Raw genomic sequence first — 19921 nt, 5'->3', positions numbered from 1 at the left:
ATATGCAATTAAAGAAGTTTATGGAAGCAGTTATCATAGCCGCACCTCTGTAATAGTGTACGCCTACATTTTTACTCATTGCTGTTGCATATGCATCTGCAAAACACAATTGTGCCTGAAAGAATGAATTACTTAGAAGTCACATAAAAGCTCCAATTACAGTAATGAATTTTGCAACTTTGTTACTTTAAATAACATAAACTTTAATTTTTACTTCATTTTACTTCAGCATAAAGGTGATATGGATGATATAAATGAGCAGAAATGATGAAAACAGAAAGCTGAACAAAGGAAATCTGATTATGAAGCAGTCATTATGATGTTGAACTGAATAAGAATAATATTATTACATGGTCCAGTCACATTAATGTGACTACCACCTATGCTCAAGATCAATGTGCAAATAGCCATTCAAAGATGGTAGGTGGCAACAATAGCAGTGGAGAGTATATAAAGCATGTTGAGGGATCCAGAAAATAATGCAGCTGTCATTTACATCATGCTGTGGTAAAAGTATACTGTGCAGAGCAAAAGGGTGCTATCTAAAACTGGTACAGAGGTAGCTGTGGTGCACCACAGGCCATATATGACAGGGGTGAGTGACGACTGTGGGGATATGTATAGGCAAATAGACGTGTAACTGTTGAAAAACTGACTGCCCTGATGAACCAAGGAGCTACCAACAGTGTCTCCGCAATAACTGTTCAGTGGACATTGCCATGTGTTGGCTTCTGCTGCAGGTGTGTGGTTCATGCATCCATGCTGACTGTTGTTCATTGCTAATGAAGGCTGGAATTTGCATGCCAAACCATAACTGAATGTCCATTGAGTGGTGACAGGTGGCCTTTTCAGATGAATCACATTTTATGCTCCACTGGACAGATGGGATGAACTTGGCATTCTGGAAGGATGGATAACAGATCAACACAAGTATGCATTTATTCTTGAGGACCATGTCTGCCTCTGCATGCAGTCTGCTTTTCCTCAGCATGAAGGCATCTACCAGAACAACAATGCAACATGTCACACAGCTTGCAGTGTATGTGTTTAGTTTAAAGAGCTCCAGAATGAATTTACAATACTGCCCTCATCACCAAACTCCTCGAATTTAAACCAATTGAATATCTGTGAGTCCTCCTCGATCAGGCTGTTCATGCTATGGATCCTCAGTCGAGTAATCTAGCACAGCTCGCCATGGCACTAGAGTTGGTATGGCTCCACATCCCTGTCAGTGTTTTCCATAACATCACTGACTCTCTTGCTGCACGTCTCTCACTGCAAAAGATCGTTATTCAGGCTTTTGACAAATGATCACATTAATGTGACTGGACGGTTATGCATCATATACAGTTTTATTTGTGAGACAGATTTATACTTACCTTCAGATGCAAAGTATTTAGTACAGCCAATGTATGTGCATAATAGTAGAAGTACATGAAACTGTCCTAGCTTTTGAAACTATTAGTTTCTTCCTCAAGGTAGGAGAGAGGGATGAGTTGGAGAATAAAAGGCTGGTAACACAGACCCCAGGATGAGCGAAACCCACCTTCAGTGAGGACAATGGTAAACACAAATGGAGGGGATATTATCAGAGAGATTAGGAGCCACCTTCATCTTAATCAATCCTCATCTTCACTAAAGGTGTGTCACTCATATCCTGCAGTCTGTGTCACTATCCCCACATACCCCAACTTCCTGAGGGAGAAACTAATAGCTCCAAAAGCAAGCCCATTTCATGTACCTCTGCTTTTATGTGCGGGTATTGGCAGTACTAAATGTTTTGCCTTCTGAAGGTAAGTAGAGTTCTGTCTCATTATTCAATAATTTCCTCCACTGAATTTACCTCTGGCACAGTATATGGTTTCTCAGCCACTGAATACTGAATGATCTATAGATTATACTTCAGAATATTTTTGCTGTCATTCACTTTTTTTTCTTATACAGGGTGATTCAAAAAGAATACCACAACTTTAGGAATTTAAAACTCTGCAACGACAAAAGGCAGAGCTAAGCACTATCTGTCGGCGAATTAAGGGAGCTATAAAGTTTCATTTAGTTGTACATTTGTTCGCCATTTCAGCCAATAAAGTTTTTGGTCCCTTTTTCTTCGAAGGTGCTACTGTAACTGGACTACAGTATCTGGAGATGTTAGAAAATTGGCTGTTCCCTCAGCTCGAACAAGAAGCACAACAATTCATATTTCAGCAGGATGGAGCGCCACCACATTGGCACTTATCTGTCCGTAACTACCTGAACGTCAACTACCCGAGGCGATGGATCGGCCGCCAGGCAGCCCGTGACAGAGCACGTCATCACTGACCTCCAAGAAGCCCTGATCTTACCCCCTGCGATTTTTTCTTATGGGGGTATGTTAAGGATATGGTGTTTCGGCCACCTCTCCCAGCCACCATTGATGATTTGAAACGAGAAATAACAGCAGCTATCCAAACTGTTACGCCTGATATGCTACAGAGAGTGTGGAATGAGTTGGACTATAGGGTTGATATTGCTCGTGTGTCTGGAGGGGGCCATATTGAACATCTCTGAACTTGTTTTTGAGTGAAAAAAAACCTTTTTAAATACTCTTTGTAATAATGTATAACAGAAGGTTATATTATGTTTCTTTCATTAAAAACACATTTTTAAAGTTGTGGTATTCTTTTTGAATCACCCTGTATATTTTCATTTCAGGTCACACAGTTATATCATAACCAGTTTCAGTTTATTGCCAAATGATCATCAGATGACCTGTTTATAAAGAAAAAAAGGGTGTAATAACTTACCAGTAAATTAAATCACGAATAAAACAAGCTTCTGTACTTAAGCAAACATACACTCAGGTGACAAAAGTTGTAGGATACCTGCTAATGTCATGTTGGATCTCCTTTTGCCCAGTGTAGTGCAGTAACTCAAGGTGGCATGGAGTCAACAAGTTGTTGGAAGTCTCCTGCAGGATAATGAGCCACACTGCCTCTATAGCCATCTAAATGGGAAAGTGTTGTTGGTGCACAATTTTTTGCATGAGCTGACCTCTTGATTATGTCCCATAAATGTTCAATGGGATTTATGTTGGACAACCAGGGTTGCCATATTATTCACTTAAATTTTTCAGAATGTTCTTCAAACCAATCGCAAACAATAGTGGCCTGGTTGCATGGTGCGGTGTCATTAAAAAAAAAAAAAAATCCATCATTATTTGGGAACATGAAATCCATGAATGTCTGAAAGTTGTCTCCAAGTAACCAAACATAACCAATTCCAGTTAATAATTGGTTCATTTGGACCAGAGGACCCAATCCATTCCATCTAAACACTGTCCACACCCTTATGGAGCCACCACCAGCTTGCACAGTGCCTTGTTGACGACTTGGATCCGTGGCTTCATGGGAGTGTGTTACACACTTGAACTACCATCAGCTCTTACCATGTGAAATCCAGACCATAGTTTTCCAGCCATCTAGGATCCAACTGATATGGTCAGAAGCCCAGGAGAGGCACTGCAGGCAATGCCATGCTATTAGCAAAGGCACTCATGTGAGTCATCTGCCGCCATTGCCCATTAACACCAGATTTCACTGCACCACCATAACGGATATGTTCATTGTAAATCCCACAGTGTTTTCTGTGATTATTTCATGCAGTGCTGCTTGTCTGTTAGCCACTGACATCTCTATGCAAACGTCACAGCTCTCAGTCATTAAGTGAAGGCCATTAGCCAGCCAATGCATTGTCCTTGTGAGAAGTAATGCCTGAAAATTGGTATTCTTGGAACATCCTTGACACTGTGGATCTCAGAATATTGAATTTACTAACAATTTCCAAAACTGAATATCCCATGCATCTAGCTCCAACTACCATTCTGTGTTCAAAGTCTGTTAATTCCCATTGTGCAGCCATAATCATGTCGGACACCTTTTCACATGAATCACCTGAGTACAAAAACACCTCCATCAGTGCACTGCCCTTTTATGCCTTATGTATATGATACTACTGTCATTTGTATATGTCCATATTGCTCTCCCATAACTTTTGTCACCTCAGTGCAATTGAATGCATTATGTAGCAACCTGTCAGCTGAAGAGGTCCAGAAATGTGGTTACTATATAAAAAGATTTATTCTTTGATTGTACACACCTGTGTCTTTTACTTATGTTTCACTGATACAAATGGCTGGATTTCCTAAAAAGTCTGTTTTGTGCCACCTGTATCCAGTAGCTGTAGCTGCATCTGCAGCTATGAATCTAGTCCATACTTATACCTAAGCTAATTGTACTATATATAGTCTGTGCTCACAGAAAATGCATGTTAGGAAAAAAATCATGACGCTGTTATCTATTAATAATGAGTAACCAAGTATGACAGGAGCCCTTCCTTATCCCAGCATGTGTTGCTATTTTACCTTAGAAACCCGAAATTTATTGATAGTCAGTCAACCCAATACACACTTTCCTAGAGATGCATGAGATATGATGTATTCATAATGGCACAAGTTGATGTAGGTTCTGTGTAGCAAAATTCAAATCTCATTAATTTTTTAACCACTATGTAAGTGAAATAATTCTTTTCTATATCATATGACTATATCCATTTTGTAACATTCTGAATACACAAGACAGTTCTCCCTCTGTTGATATTGCTGTTATCAACTTGCATGTTCCTATAACTCTTTCAGTTTCTATTTTACAGTATGGTCGCTACAAAAGAACTTTTATTACAGAGAACTCTTAACAATATGGGGGAAGTCATATTGTCACATTGTAACCACAGTCAAGTCCAAATATGAAAGCAGAGTCATCAGTGAAGTACACCACTTATCACTGAAAGCATTTTTATCATGGGACCCAATGTACAGACAGAATAGAACTGCCTTGTTGACAGAGGATGCTATAAACATACAAATGCTGAATATTTCAGAATAAGCAAACATGACAGACACAACAAATTTTGAGAACCTTATAGATATGATAAATACTAAACAAAAAAAGTTTGCTGGTGATCAGATGTGAATTAATGACACTAACAGCTACTCAACATTGCTCGCAGGACAGCTTGCAATATTGCTCCCTCTCCTGGAAAAAAAGCAACCCACTGTTTCAAAAGTTCTCATTGGAGCCAACTACAGCTTTGTAGATCTAGATCTTTTCAGTAATCCTCTGAATGTTGGCACTGGAGGATTCTCACTTTTGGGTCATAGCCTCTTCATTGTGACAGGATCAAAGGTAGCCTCTACTGATTATAAGCAGTTTTTCTGCTTCTTGAATGATAAGCCTGTGCCTCAGGACTGTAGCAGGATTTCATTCGGAGGACATGAATGGTGTCTTTGGATTTTTGTCTTCTTGATTAAGAGCAATAATTCTCAATATTGTATGTCATGCAGCATGCAATGAAGGATACAGTATGGCCAAAAGCAGAATTCTTACTGTTCTGATAGTCTCACTTACTGCATGGGCATAAATATCCATACCAAACCTCCTGGGCTGCATATCATTGACCAGTGCTTGGTGTTATAGTTCTTTATGCCCTTTTCCTGGGTGTCCAAGCCTGCTCTCCTATTTCTTTAGTTCCAGGCATGAGGCATTTCACATAGTCATCCTCAACAACATTCACTTTAAACGAAAATAGTGTATCCATTTTTGTTTCAGCCTCACACTCATGAAGGAGAAAGAACAGCATGAAGCCTGTCGTTTCTTGCTTCACTGTGTTACATGTGAAAGTCACGACAGTCTGTCTCTGTTCAACATATTGCACATCAAGAGAATATCTGTCACTGTCTTAATAGAGTATTCTGTGATGGTATTCATCTATGGGTGGTAGGTTGCTGTCATCCAGTGGGTGATGTCGCAACATAAAAATACTTGGCACTGCTCAACCGCAAAGCTATTTCACTATCAGAGACTGTCATATGTGGTCATCCATGCTTCAAAATGGTCTTCTACAAGAAACCTTGTAATTCCTGGAGCTTCAGCAATTGGCACAGCTTTGGTAACAGCCTAACAGGTGACTTAGTCTGTGCAGACTCTTATCCATTGCTTCCCATTTGTTGATTTCAACAACCTTGCAAAGAGGTCAAAGCCATCCTAGTGGAAGGGCAGTGTTGCAGACAGAATTACAGGTGGAATTTGTACCAGATGCCCTGGAGATAATTGCAACATGTTCTTCCATTGCTGTTATTCCTTCCTACAGTGTCCCTCGTAGTGTTGATAGAGTCCTGGTCACTGATGCCTGCATCTGATTATGTCTAAAGAGTCTTCATGAGTCTTAGGTGACCAGACTCTGGGTTGTCATGGAAATACTTCATGATAGCCATTAGATAAGCTGTGATGGTGAGTAACTGGTTCCATCCCATTGGATCATAGTTTCTCTTAAGACAATGTTCCACCTATTAATTGGAATTTTCCTTTGGTTGGTTCCTCCTTCTTCAACACATTAATGATTTTCAGTAGTGCTGATTCTTCCCTCTGATCAGCAGCATTGTCATTTAATTCAGCAATGACTGAAATTTCATCCACACTACTGTGTTTCACCAAAGTATTCCTTGAAAGGTAGTCAACATCCTTGTATCTGCATATGCTTTTGTGTACCACTGTTATTCTAGTACTGTTATTCTAGCACTACATACTCCTGTTGACTAGACATATTTCCCATTTGTGAGCTGCAGCACAAATGCTTTTGTATCACAGAATATAGTCTTCTTGAGCTGGCGACGGTAAGTATTTGACATTACAGAAAAAGTATCTCCTGAATGGTCTAGCACCTGGACCAATCAGCTGTCAGTGATGACATCAATGAGATTTCCTGACTTCTTGATAACTGTTTTCCACAAAGGATTTGCATCTGTGGCAGTCTCACCTCCATAGATGGTCTCCTCACTTATGTTTCCTAAATTCATTGGCTAAGCGAGCAACTGGTTCCTCTGTACAGCAACAGAAATGACTAAGATGAGTTGAGGAGTGAACTCATTTATGGTACAGTAATGGGCTTTGTCCCACAGATCAACTGTAATCTACATCTACATGGATACTCTGTAAATCACATTTAAGTGCCTGGGAGAGGATTCATCGAGCCACCTGCACAATTCTCTATTATTCCAATCTCGCATAGTGTACAGAAAGAACAAACAGCTGTAAATCTTTCTGTACAAGCTCAGAGTTCCCTTATTTTATAGTGGTGATCATTTCTCCCTATGTAGGTCGGTGTTAACAAAATATTTTGACATTTGGAGGAGAAAGTCAGTGATTGGAATTCCGTGAGAATATTCCGTCACAACGAAAAATGCCTTTCACATATAGTTGATTGGCATGGATAGGAGTATTGTGATGGTTGATGTCTTGTGGTGTAATAGTTGTCAAATATTTGACCTGTTTCTCTACCATAGTATGCAATGGGTCCAGGGTGACCACAGTGGGAACATACCAGCATATTGCTCTAGCCTCCAAATATCTGATTTTCCACAGGTCATTATACTTAGTGAAGTAGCTGGTTGTACCAGCATTGGATGCTGTGTTATTGATTGATGACTGTGGCATAAGTCCAAGTTGGCCAGGCCCATCCTTGTGGCACACATGCTTAGATTGGCGCTAAAGTTCAAAACATCTCTCTACCTCAAGATGTATGTGGTTCACGTTCATGGTGGCCATCTCTTGTGTACTCATTCCAACATTTCTGGCTGCCATAAACTGCTGTATCTCCTCTCTCACTTGGTGGCATCACCTACAAACAAATCTGTGGTATGGCAATGGGCACTTGTATTGCACCATCCTATGCCCACCTATTCATGAGTCATCCAGAGGATTCCTTCCTAACCACACAGAATTCCAAAACCCCTTGTCTGGTTCATTGATGAAATCTTCATGTTCTAGATTGAGGTTGGGGTTCCTCCAGAATTTCAACATCTTCTCCCCTGTTCACTTCACCTGCTCCTCCTCAACCTAACAATCTACCCTCCTAAATGTTGACCTTCACCTCAAAGATGGCTACAAAAGTTCCTCTGTCCATATCAACCACCTGAATTACCTCCACTCTGACAGCTGCTACCCATTCCATATCAGGAAGTCCCTTTCCACACAGCCTAGCCACCCATGAATGTCACATATGTAGTGACGAGCAGTCCTTAAAATATACCATGGGTCAAACTGAGACCTTCACAGAGCATAATTACACTTCCAACCTTGTACAGAAACAAGCCTCCCATGCCTCATCTCTCCAGTCACCCACCATCATCCAAAGTCCCACTGTTCAGCCACAGACGAGCATTCTCCTCATGGCCCACCAAATCTACACACTATCCTAATCCATCCTTACACAACCCCTGCTTCCAGCCTCTTGCCTCATGGTTCATATCCCTGTAAGAGATCTAGATACAAGACCTGTCCCATACATCCTCCTACCACCACCTACTCCAGCCTGGTCACAACCATCACCTATCCAGTCAAAGGCAGGGCTCCCTGTGAAACCAGTGATGTGATCTACAAGCTAAGAGTTGTCTGTTTGCATGAATAGCAACTGGAAAATTATTGCCAAGAAACAGCTGGACCACCCAGCTCTGAGCATGCTGTCCAACATGACGTTCTTCATTTCAATGACTGCTTCACAACCTGTGTCATCTGGATCCTACCTATCAACACCTGTTTCTCTGAACTGGACAGGTGGAAATTCTGCAATATATCCTGCATTCCCATAGCCCTCCTGGCCTCATCCCTCATTAGGCATTGTCCTTTACACACCTATCCCCTTCCCTGTTCCCATTCCAGCACTAGACAGTTACACATCCTTCTATTCCATCAATGTACATACAGTCTTTTTACTGCCCTCATTTTCTGCCTACTCCCACCTGCCCCCCCCCCCCCCTTCCCCACCTCCATCTAACCTCCCAACTGCACCTAGCTACTCTACTCTATCTCCATCCTGTCCCTGTATGCTCACACAAGCAACAGCTTACTATCCCCACCCCTACCCTGCTATCCCTCCCCCCTCCCAGCCTCCTCTGTACCCCGACCACCCAGACTGCTTCTGCCATCATGTGCAGTTTATTTATATATATATGTTTGCATAATTCAGAAGAAGGCTTTTTGGCAGAAAGCATACTTACTTTGCAGTCTTTTTGCTGTGCCTGTATGCGACATAACATTTCCCCTACATGGTGAGTAGCAGTCTATTCTTTTCATAATATTGTCATTATTCCAGCCTGGATTATCCATTGCGTGATCTTCTCTTAATACTCACATATGAGGGAGGTGAGGTCATGGTTTTCTCCCACACCACCACAGGAATATTGTTTGGAAGTTAGTCTTACTTCTTTCATCCAACTCTTTTCTCTTGCATTTCCTCAATGTACTGGCATCATTTGATAAATTTCTCCCTTACCACAAGAGTATCGTACATGTCTTCTGCAATTCCTTTTGAGTGTGACATCTTGTCAACTTCTGTCATATTCAGGTTCACAATGTTGCATAGGGCCAAAATATTCTTCTTTTTTTTTTGTTCTTGAACCACTGCTGGGTTGTTCCATACAAATAAAAATGCACATTTGTCAAAAACATCATGTCATTTCACTTGGTGGCAATTCATTTAAATTCTTTCAGATCCTGACAAGCATCTCTGAAAAACACTGATGGATGCTTGAAGTGGATCTGACTTAATGCTGTTTTAGAATCCGCTGGGTTCCTGAATATATGGACTTTGAGAATGATCTACTACTTATATACTGGTTCGTGTCTGTGTAGGCAGTGGCTTTTATGTTGACTAACTGGAGCCATAGTGATATGCATATTTTGATGTACCCAGAGTCTCCACCAGACAGTGTCATCTTGTAACTGCAATTAACACAAAATCTGGAAGCAGGGTCACCAGTGAAGCACAACACATATCAGTGAAATCATGTTCATTATGGAATCAATGTACAGACAGGGCAGAACTGACTCCTGGACAGTGTGTGCTGCTATTTATACAGACATTGAATACTCGAGAATATGCAAACATTACAAACAAAGAAATTTTTAGAATATTCTAGAAATTATAAATACTAAATAAAAAATATTTGCTGGTGATCAGATTTGAACTGGGGACATGCAGCATGCATCCAGCTGTGCTAACTGCTATTCCACATTGCCTGCAGTGTTGCTCGCAGCAATATTCAATCATATGTGTCATGGAACAACAAATTTACAACTCAGTCATTGCTGCAGCTTCCTTGTATTATGCCTGGTAGTAAAATATTCTCATATACTCCAGTCCATAATTATAACTATATCCATAACCCACATAATCCTTTAAATGTCTTCATAATATATAGTGATATTCTTGGAGCCAATCAACAGCATTTACTCCTGGTCTGTCATTGATGTGACCTACTACCTTGACACCATAGATGGAAGACTGCTTATATCATTAAGCTATGTAGTATCTGCATATTAATGCATGTTTGTTTTTTTATTTTAACTGGGTCTTTATGCTGTGACAGGTTTCATTAAAATCAATGTACTCAATGACAGTGGAGGAGGGACTTCTTGTATTCTTCTGGAATCCCAAAATGACAGAGCTTGTGTGAAGCCTCACATAATAATGACATGCAAAAATGTTTTTAACAGTGCAAGGAACATATACAGAAAAGTGTGTCAATCTTTCATGGAAATATTATAAACAGAAGATAAAATAAAGAAAGAGCCCCCCCCCCCCCCCACCCACCCACCCACCCACCCACCCACCCACCCACCCACTCACCCACCCACCCACACACACACACACACACACACACACACACACACACACACACACATTACTAGCAAAGAAGAAGTCTGTTATAAAATTAGATATTTGTATAAATTGACACATGACATGGTTAGCACTGAGAATTTCCATAATCAATTTACAGAACAAGCTCTGAAATATAACCTATGACTTCTGTATCTTGTTTGACTATTTGTACTTTGCACCCAATATGTGTTCACACTATAGAAATAACATTGTCATACAGAATACAATCTCTAGACATCACATAGCAGAGCTCAACTTTCTCTACCATGTCACATTTATCCCATCATATTTTAATTAGATAACCACAGAACCCTACGAGGTGTGTCTAAAAAGTATCCAACCTTTGATTTTCCCATGCAGAATAGAGATGATAGCACAGTACCAATGCACACAGTAAAGGAAGAGACCTTTATGCGGATGTGTGAATTTTGTACCCACCTTCCTGTCAGTCACTCAGTGAGGTGCTACACAACGTGTTCATCAGATTACCGATCCTCTCAAGATGACTGAATGTGTTGAGCAAAGATACTGCATCAAATTTTGTTATAAGCTTGGTGATTCTCAAAGTGAAACAATTCATAAGATTCAGCAGGTGTTTGGAGAAGATGCGATGGGTGTAACACAAATTAAGGACTGTTTCAACTGATTCAAAAATGCCTGCACATCAGCGGAGAGTGACCAGCATTCTGGCAGGCTCCAAACTGCTGGAAGTACAGCTGTTCTTGAGAGGGTGCAAAATTTCGTGATGGCAGATTGTCATTTGACCGTGTGGGAGATTGCCCAATAGGTTGGAGTGAGTAAAGATTCTGCACATGCAATTTTGCATGATGATTTGAACATTCACCAAGTGGCTGCAAAATTCATGCCCAAGTTGTTGTCGCAGGAACAAAAAGATCTCCATTTTGACATTGCACAGGATCTTCTGGACACCACTGACACTGATCCTGGTTTTCTGAACACCGTGATAACTGGAGATGAGTCATGGGTGTGTGGGTATGACCCAGGAACAAAAAGACATTTGTCGCAATGGAAGCATCTGGAGTCTTCAAGGCCGAAGAAAGTGCAGCAGGTGAGAAGCAAAATCAAGGTGATGTTGACTGTCTTCTTTGAAGCCCATGGAATTGTGCATCATGAAACAAACAGTGACAAAGGAGTACTATCAAGATTTTCTCTGGTGACTCCATGATGCAGTTCGGCATGGAAGACCAGACATGTGGATGATGAAAATCTGGCAACTGCATCACGACAATGCCCCCGCACATTCATCCTGCTTGATCCTAAATTTCTTGGCCAAACAAGGAATTACAGCCATTCACCAACCTCCCTACTCTCTAGACATGGCTCCTTGTGATTTCTGGTTGTTTCCAAAATTGAAGACTCGCCTGAAAGGATCCCGTTTTGAGAATAGAGAAGAGACAATGCGGAACATGACAACAGAGCTGAACACCATTCCAAAAGAAGACTTACAGAGGAGTTTTCAGCAGTGGAAGGATTGGTGAGCTAAGTGTGTGCAAGCACAAGGGGGCTGCTTTGAAGGGGATTAGGGTCCCAACCTGTCAGGTATTTGAAATATTTTTTCTGACCAAAGGTCAGACACTTTTTAGACAGGCCTTGTATGTGTTCACTTGTGAGCTTTCATACACCTTCTACCTGTGTTCTTTCCACCTCTACCCTACACAGTCTATCTTATTCCCCACATATCAATAGATTTGGAGTTAAATAGACTTATGATTAAACCTGCATTGAAATTAGTGCTTGCTTTAATTCCCATGGTAAGGGTATAAAATCCCGTAAGTGACAAACAATACTTCTCTTTTGGTATTACCCATTCACCCTCACACATTTGTTGTATTTTTCTTGTCACTTTCTTTCCAGGGCAGCCCATCATCTATAAGTTCTTTGTTAATATTCAGGTTTTCTAAATTTTTTGTTGAGCCTATATGTATGTCTGTACCTAAACTTACCTTCCAACTGAATCATGCCAATCGTGGCTTTAAAGTCCTTGCCCTATATTTGGTATTTTTTCAGTAACTATAAGTAATCCAAATAGTACAATGGGCAAAGTATATAAGGTATTAGCTCCAAGCAATGATAGTTTCAAATTTTTGTTCTGTTCATCATGTCATTTACCATCTCTAGTATCCATTCTTCTGTTACAATTTCTCTTTCTTTTTTTGTAGATAGTTTTAAATTGAGGAACACAACAATTTATAATCTGTGCAAGTTCAGCTGTTAATAGATGTCACAACTGTCTCCTGAGATGAGAAATGAATCGAATATCTCTTACTTTAAGTACTTTAAACCGAGAAAAAGATGTTTTCAAAATATAACCTTACTGTTTCTTTATTTTTTATAACATTTAAAGAACTACAAGAAATTGCTGAATTACAAGTGATGTTATTTTTTTACAGTGTTTCAAAGCTATGCATCAACACCATCATTAACACCAGATGATGATGTATTCCGGCATTTGGCTCTTACTTACTCTGAGAACCACCCTGTAATGCGGTTAGGTGGTGCCTGCAAACCTGGCGCACCTTCGTTCAGTCGTGGTATCACTAATGGTGCAGCATGGTATCCACTAACAGGTAACAGATGATTCCTTATAGAGAGAAATATTCTCATTATGAAACTTGAATCAAACAACATTTGTGCTCACACAAGAACACACAGAAATGAGCTAAAGATAACACAGACACTAGTGTTTGAAACTAGACGTTCCTTTATCTGGCAAACATGAAAAAAGGATATGGAGAAATAAAATTGCATGGGAATTAAATGAAATCACCCAGAATCTTCAGATGAGGGAGACGTCAGAGGACACGGGCACAGAGAAATCCTCTTATTCTTTCTCACTATATTGTATTGCATTGTACTGTATTTTTATCAGTCCTGTACCTCGTATTTTGTACAGAAAGTACGTGTAATAACAGACAAGTTCAAGTGGATGATATGATGGTAGATGATGGGGAATGTTATGATGTTTAAATGCAAGAGATGGTGTACATCACTTCCCATAATGATAATCAGTGTGACAGAAAATACATACTACAGAGTTCAGAAGATACATAAGTAACAGATATTTCAGAAATACATTTAAAAGTTACATTGAATCACAAAACAGGGATTAATCCAAGAGGAATAACACACTTAAAAGTCCAGGAAACAAATAAATAATAGAGATTAAAAAAAATAGAACATATATACATGGCTAACGAAGGAATATTCCAACTCACCAGTTTCATAATCACGTTATTCGAGTAAGTTATAGGCTCTAACAATTACAACAGTAAACATTATACTCATTTGGCCATTTATATGCATTCAAATACATAACATAAGTGGATAAATTGATTTGGATAGATGCCCCATGTTTTTTAGACAATCTGCTACTTATTGTGCCATGTTAGATTCTAAGAATTTCTGTATATTGTGAAAGCAGCGCTTTATTAGGAATGACCTTGGTTTTATTTTAATACCCTTTTCTTCCTTGATGATCTTTATTTATGTTGGGAGGTGATCTATTTTTTCCCATACATTTAACATCTTTTCTACAGTTTTCTTGAGTGCAGTTTTCATGTATCCCAGCTCGCACTTGATTTTTAACTAATTTCCTGAACAGTCTTACTTATTCCTGCCATTTCCTGTCTTTGGACAGAACAAGCAATCTTTGATTCAAGAACTGACATTTTGTCACTTCCTGTGGATCACATTCTGCAATGATAAATCAATTAATGTTTTAAGTCATTCAGTGATTCTAGATTTAACACCATATTAATTTTTATAAAATGAGCTAAATGCATTATACCAAAGTTGTGTTGTGAAAATAATCCATTTGAATCAATATGTTATGAGTATCTTTCACATCTATAAAGTGTCACAGTTCCTTCATTTAAAAAAGGTTTATTGATTCAAAATGTGTTTTGCTTGGTTGTGTTATAAAATTTCTACTCAAGAATGAACATAGGTGCAAAATGCAATCTGCACAATACTCTTTAAATTAATCTACTGCTTGTGTCATGTTATATGTGAACCAGGAATAAAATTTGTGAGATAACTAGGGCCAGATTTTAATGACAAGTCATATTTTTTTCTGAACTATAGGGTGGATTGTAGAACAATTTATACACAAATCTAGGCATTTTGGTGTCAAAAAATGTATTTTGATTGTGCATATAAAGTCATATTTCTACAAATTTTTGTAATAGATCATATTGCAGCTAACTTTTAATATAATAAGTCATATTTCCGTCAACTTTTGCCAAAAATGCATATACCAGTTTTCTTGTATCTTAGGGGGCACACGAATAAGAAAATGAATATGTTGCTCACTAGACAATATTTAACATGCTATTATGAAAGATAAACAGATAAATAAGTACACAGCTTTATTTCTCAGGACTGTAGCAGAAAATCGGTGTACCACAACAGTTGTTTCACGAACATAAAACATTGTTGCTTAGAGTCGACAATACGCTCTCAGAGCCAACAAAGGTGACTTCTGCCGTAATAATCATTCCAGTCGCACAGATGTTACCAGTAACCAATTTGAATACAGCCTTTGCCTTGTTCAACATGCCTAAAGCAAAGTGCTCCGACAGCGTGAAGCTGCGAGGATATGTTCGAGAATTTGGAGAGACGTTCTTTAGTACTGATGGGAAAATATTATTTTGTAAACTGTGTGAAGTTAAAGTTAGTGCAGAAAAGCACTTTAATGTGCAACAACACTGTAATACCGCTAAACACAGCAGCTGTGTGAAATGAAATGCTGAAAATAACAGCAGGCAAATGCTGTTATTAGAACAGACAGGTCAATCGTCAACCGTGCAATCATTCTGCAAAGATTTGTGTGCGATGATGCTGTCCTGCAACATCCCATTGGAAAAGGTGAAGAATCCACACTTCAGACCATTCTTGAAGAAGTACACAACACATCCAGTTCCAGATGTATCTACACTGAAAAAGAATGATTTACCCATATGCTACAATGATGTGCTCAACAAAATACAAATTACTATTGTTGAGCAAAAGATCTGGCTGTTGATAGATGAAACTACAGATATTAGTGGGTGATATATTGCAAATGTTGTTGTTGGTGTTCTAAAAGTTGATGGCCCTGGAGATATGTTCCTACTAACGTGTGAAGCTCTCAATAGAGTAAACAATTCGATGATTGCTATTTTTTTTTTTTTTTTTTTTTTTTTGACAACTCTCTGAAGCTACTGTTGCTGGATGGTGTGAAAAGAGACAATGTTTTGCTGCTTGTAACAGATGGTGCTTCATATATGGCTAATGCAGTCAAAGGGCTTCAGATTCTCTACCCCAGTATGGTGTACGCCACTTGCCTTGCACATGCGTTGCACAGAGTTGCTGAAGAGGTGTCATCAAATTACCCTGACGTGGACAAATTAATTTCTTGTGGCAAGAAATTCAAGGAACAAGCACCTTCAATGCCCCTCCCATCTAAACCTGTTCTTACATGATGGGGTTCTTGGCTTAATGCTGCTGAGTATTACTGCATCAACTACACCAAAAAAAAGACAATCTTCTGTGAGTTTGATAGCGAAGAATCAAGTGCTATCAAAATTGTGAAAGAAGTTTTTACGGATAAATTGTCTCAAAACTTGGCATACATCAATGCCAATTTTTCAGTGATATCAAAAGCCATCAAATGACTGGTAGCTGTTGGCACTCAGCTATGTGAGGCCCTGAGTATTGTGGAACATGTGCAGAGTGAGTTGGGTCGAGCTCGTGGTCATGTGGCTGACAAAGTGCAAACCAAATTGCTAAGTGTTCTCCAACGGAATCCTGGATATTCTACACTGTGCAAAATTAGTGACAGTCTTTCAGGGAATGCCCCAACATTTGAAGATACTGAAACAGAGCTGAACTCCAGTGACCTGGCTGACTTCAAATACACTCCAGTGACGTCTTGTGAAGTGGAGAGGAGCTTTTCCAGGTACAAAACTATCCTCAGCAACAACCAGAGATCTTTGACAATGGAAAACCTGAAAATGCACCTTGTGATCCATTGCAACTTTGCAGATACTGAAGATTGACATACGGTATTAAATAATGTGAAACCCTTTAAATACTATTTAGAAATAAAAACATTCAGATATTCAAAAAATAGGTGCAAATTAGCCACAACCTCTACAGAAAGAAAGAACTATACTTACATTATTTTGAGAAGTGCATTTTGTATTACTTTGTGGTGAATAAAAAATTAAATAAACAAACAAGAATGTTTTAAATAAACTTCTATTAAGTCATATTTTATTTTTTAAGGTCATATTTATGTAAGTTTTAGGTCATAAATGCTTGCATATTTCACTATTTTTTAGGTAATTAAAATCCGGGCCCTAGTGATAACATTAATCACTGATGCACTAATCAAGGATTTTTAAATGCATAAATCTGTTTTAAATTTCTTCACACTTTTTTTTTGTATGTAATGAACACAGATTATCTTGTTATGGCAAGAATATATGAACATTTGGAATCTGAACAATACATGATAGGCAGGAGTGAGCCATCAGTATAAGAAAAGAATCAAAATTTTATTTATTTGATTTACAAAGTAATTTAATACATTGATTTAATGTCTAGGAGGCTAGTCAAGTTACAATACATTACCAATCAAAACACTGCCATTGACCAGTATCTTTCTAATTTACTGGGCACTAGCGATCCAAGTAGGTTTTTGTAGCCCACTGGCACTTTCCAAAGATAAGCAAAGATTTTACACATATTTGTTGATGGTACTTACTGCACTCTTATCTTCATGGATTTACTCTGTTAATCTTAAATTTGTGTATGCTGTTTTAAATATGAGTTGTAACATTTTACTTTCAAAAACAGTTAAAGAGATCCAGATAAGAGAAATGAAACATTAGTTACCCCACAGATGAATTTATGGAGAAGTTAATTTTTTCCAGTTCATATTTAATAAACCAAACATAAGAGCATGTCACATTTGTCAGTGATCTTCTAGCTACAAAGAACATTCAAAGCAAACAGGTATTGTGAAGGTACAAAAATCAAACTATGTCATTCCATGGGAAGCTACGGGATAACATGGAAGGTGGACATAATGTAACTGCATTACTACCATTTGTTACAGACGTGACCAACAAGGTAGGCAAAATTGTAAGGCAAGTGTTCATCAAGGTGATCAATTATAATGGCAACAAGTATAGAGATCTTCTGCCTTTTACTAAGGAGTGTATGATATAACCTGCAATTGCTGCAGTTGTATTATAGCTCATATAAGAGAACTGGGCCAGACAATAAATGCACAAGTCATGGACATGGCCAAAACATGGAAAAATGCAACATGTCTTTAGTTGCTGACCACATAAAACAATCTAAAGAATATATATGCTGTAATAACACCAGTTCACTGTCAAAACAAGCAGCAGTTAAAAAAAATCAAATAAGATGTCAAAGTCATCAAGCAGTCTAAAAACATTGAAAGATAATGCAGCTACTCACTCTGAACCAAGGGCTTTTTGCAGTAACAATAAGCCATACAATAATCCAGAAGAAGTAGCAATACTACAACACTAGTCTACAACAGTAGTCTAATTACAGCAGTATTAATTGCTATTGTCATATTCACCAAGAATGGCCAATTACTACCAAGCACGGAAAACACTTTTAATTGATGTCAACCAACAATTAACTAATGTGATGTAGTAATGAAGTTCTTTTTATCTTCATAACTTATTTGCCCGCCTAGAAAATGGCCTTTGCAATAAAGGCTACAAGATCAGCAAAGTTTGGTAATATGATACAGTTGCAATGGCAGTTTGTGCCTGTCAGTGTATAACTTGTCTCATTACACATCTCTGAAGACTCTCTTTTGTTATGGGATTTGTAGAATATCATGTGTGTATGAATTACAAATGAGAAATTTAGAACACAGAGGAATTTTATTCACACAGTACATTTTTTTGTACGATTAAATTTGTTGTATGTGCTGAATTTCGATTCTTAATACAATACCAGAAGGGGGAAAAAGATAAGGTAATGTACAGTGGGAATATGTAAAAAAAATCATTGACAATGCCTCCCATGCCATAAATGGGTTCTTGGTTCTTCAATTCAGTGAGCATGTCTGTTTAAAAATATAAGGTTGGTGCGTAAGTACATACTGTTTTTTTTTTATAAAACACATAATGGAGACTGTTTACAACAGTCTGCCAACACTGGGCTAACTTTTTGATTCTGTGATTGTAGAAATCACATGGTTCTGAGGCTAAGAACTTGTCAAGCTATTTTTGAAGTGCACTTTCATCTGGAAAGGAAGTTTGTTGAAGATTGTTCAACAGAGAGCAGAAAAAGTGAAATGTGAGAGCATAAGATCAGTCTTCCTGGTCATCTGCAAGACCTTTCAGTTGTTGACAATAAATGTCAGCAGTGATGGTTTCACCCAGTGGAATCAATTTGTAGTACACTGCACCATCCCTGTTCCACCAGATGCATAACATTATCTTTTGTGGATGTGTGTAGGTCTTTTTATGGAGGTTACTTCTTTGTTTGGGCTCAACCATTCCTTTCATTTCCTTATGTTAGCATAAAGACACCATTTCTTGTCACCAGTAATGATGCAGGACAGGAATGGTTAGTGTTGTTCAAGAGCCAGTTGATGACAAGCAAGTAGCAATACATATATGGGCACCCATTGAATTTTGTGATTTTGGCTTAGAGCATGTGGTTCCTATACACCTGATTTTTGAACCCCCATTGCTTGCAAATGTCACACAATGGTGGAATGATCACAGCTCATCACATTTGCCAGTTCTCAAGTACACTGATGTGGATCATTGTGGATTGATGTATTTAAATGACCTTCATCAAACCCCGAAGGTCTTCCTGAATGTGGAGGGTCACTAATGTCAAAACGATCCTCCTTAAAATGAGAAAATAATTTTATTGCTGTGCTGTGGTCAGTGGCATTATCTCCATACATAGAGCAAATGTTTCTAGCAGCATCCACAGTTCCACTACTGACTATACGTAAACTCAAATAGCATCAGTGAACTACAAATAAGAAAATGACAATCAATAAATAAACTCATAGTGTCCAGAACACCAACATGAAAAACAAAAACACTGTGAACTTATGTAGCAACCCAATATTTGCAAATGTTTGGTATGCAGCCAT

At 38.6% G+C, this 19921-nt stretch overlaps 1 protein-coding gene across 2 annotated transcripts in view; it reads left to right on the top strand.

The window, feature by feature from the left end:
- Positions 1–19921, top strand: part of LOC124594988 (carboxypeptidase M) — a 298860-nt gene that overhangs the window by 235678 nt on the left and 43261 nt on the right. For both annotated transcript variants that reach the window (XM_047133530.1, XM_047133539.1), the window contains exon 6: positions 13164–13340. In XM_047133530.1, coding sequence (XP_046989486.1) covers positions 13164–13340 — 177 coding nt within the window. The remainder of the gene's footprint in view (positions 1–13163; positions 13341–19921) is intronic.

This window comes from Schistocerca americana, chromosome 1 (genome assembly GCF_021461395.2).
Source record: "Schistocerca americana isolate TAMUIC-IGC-003095 chromosome 1, iqSchAmer2.1, whole genome shotgun sequence".
NCBI classification, from domain to species: domain Eukaryota; kingdom Metazoa; phylum Arthropoda; class Insecta; order Orthoptera; family Acrididae; genus Schistocerca; species Schistocerca americana.
Note: the sequence above shows the minus strand (reverse complement) of the source record. Positions and strands in the feature narration are given on the sequence as shown.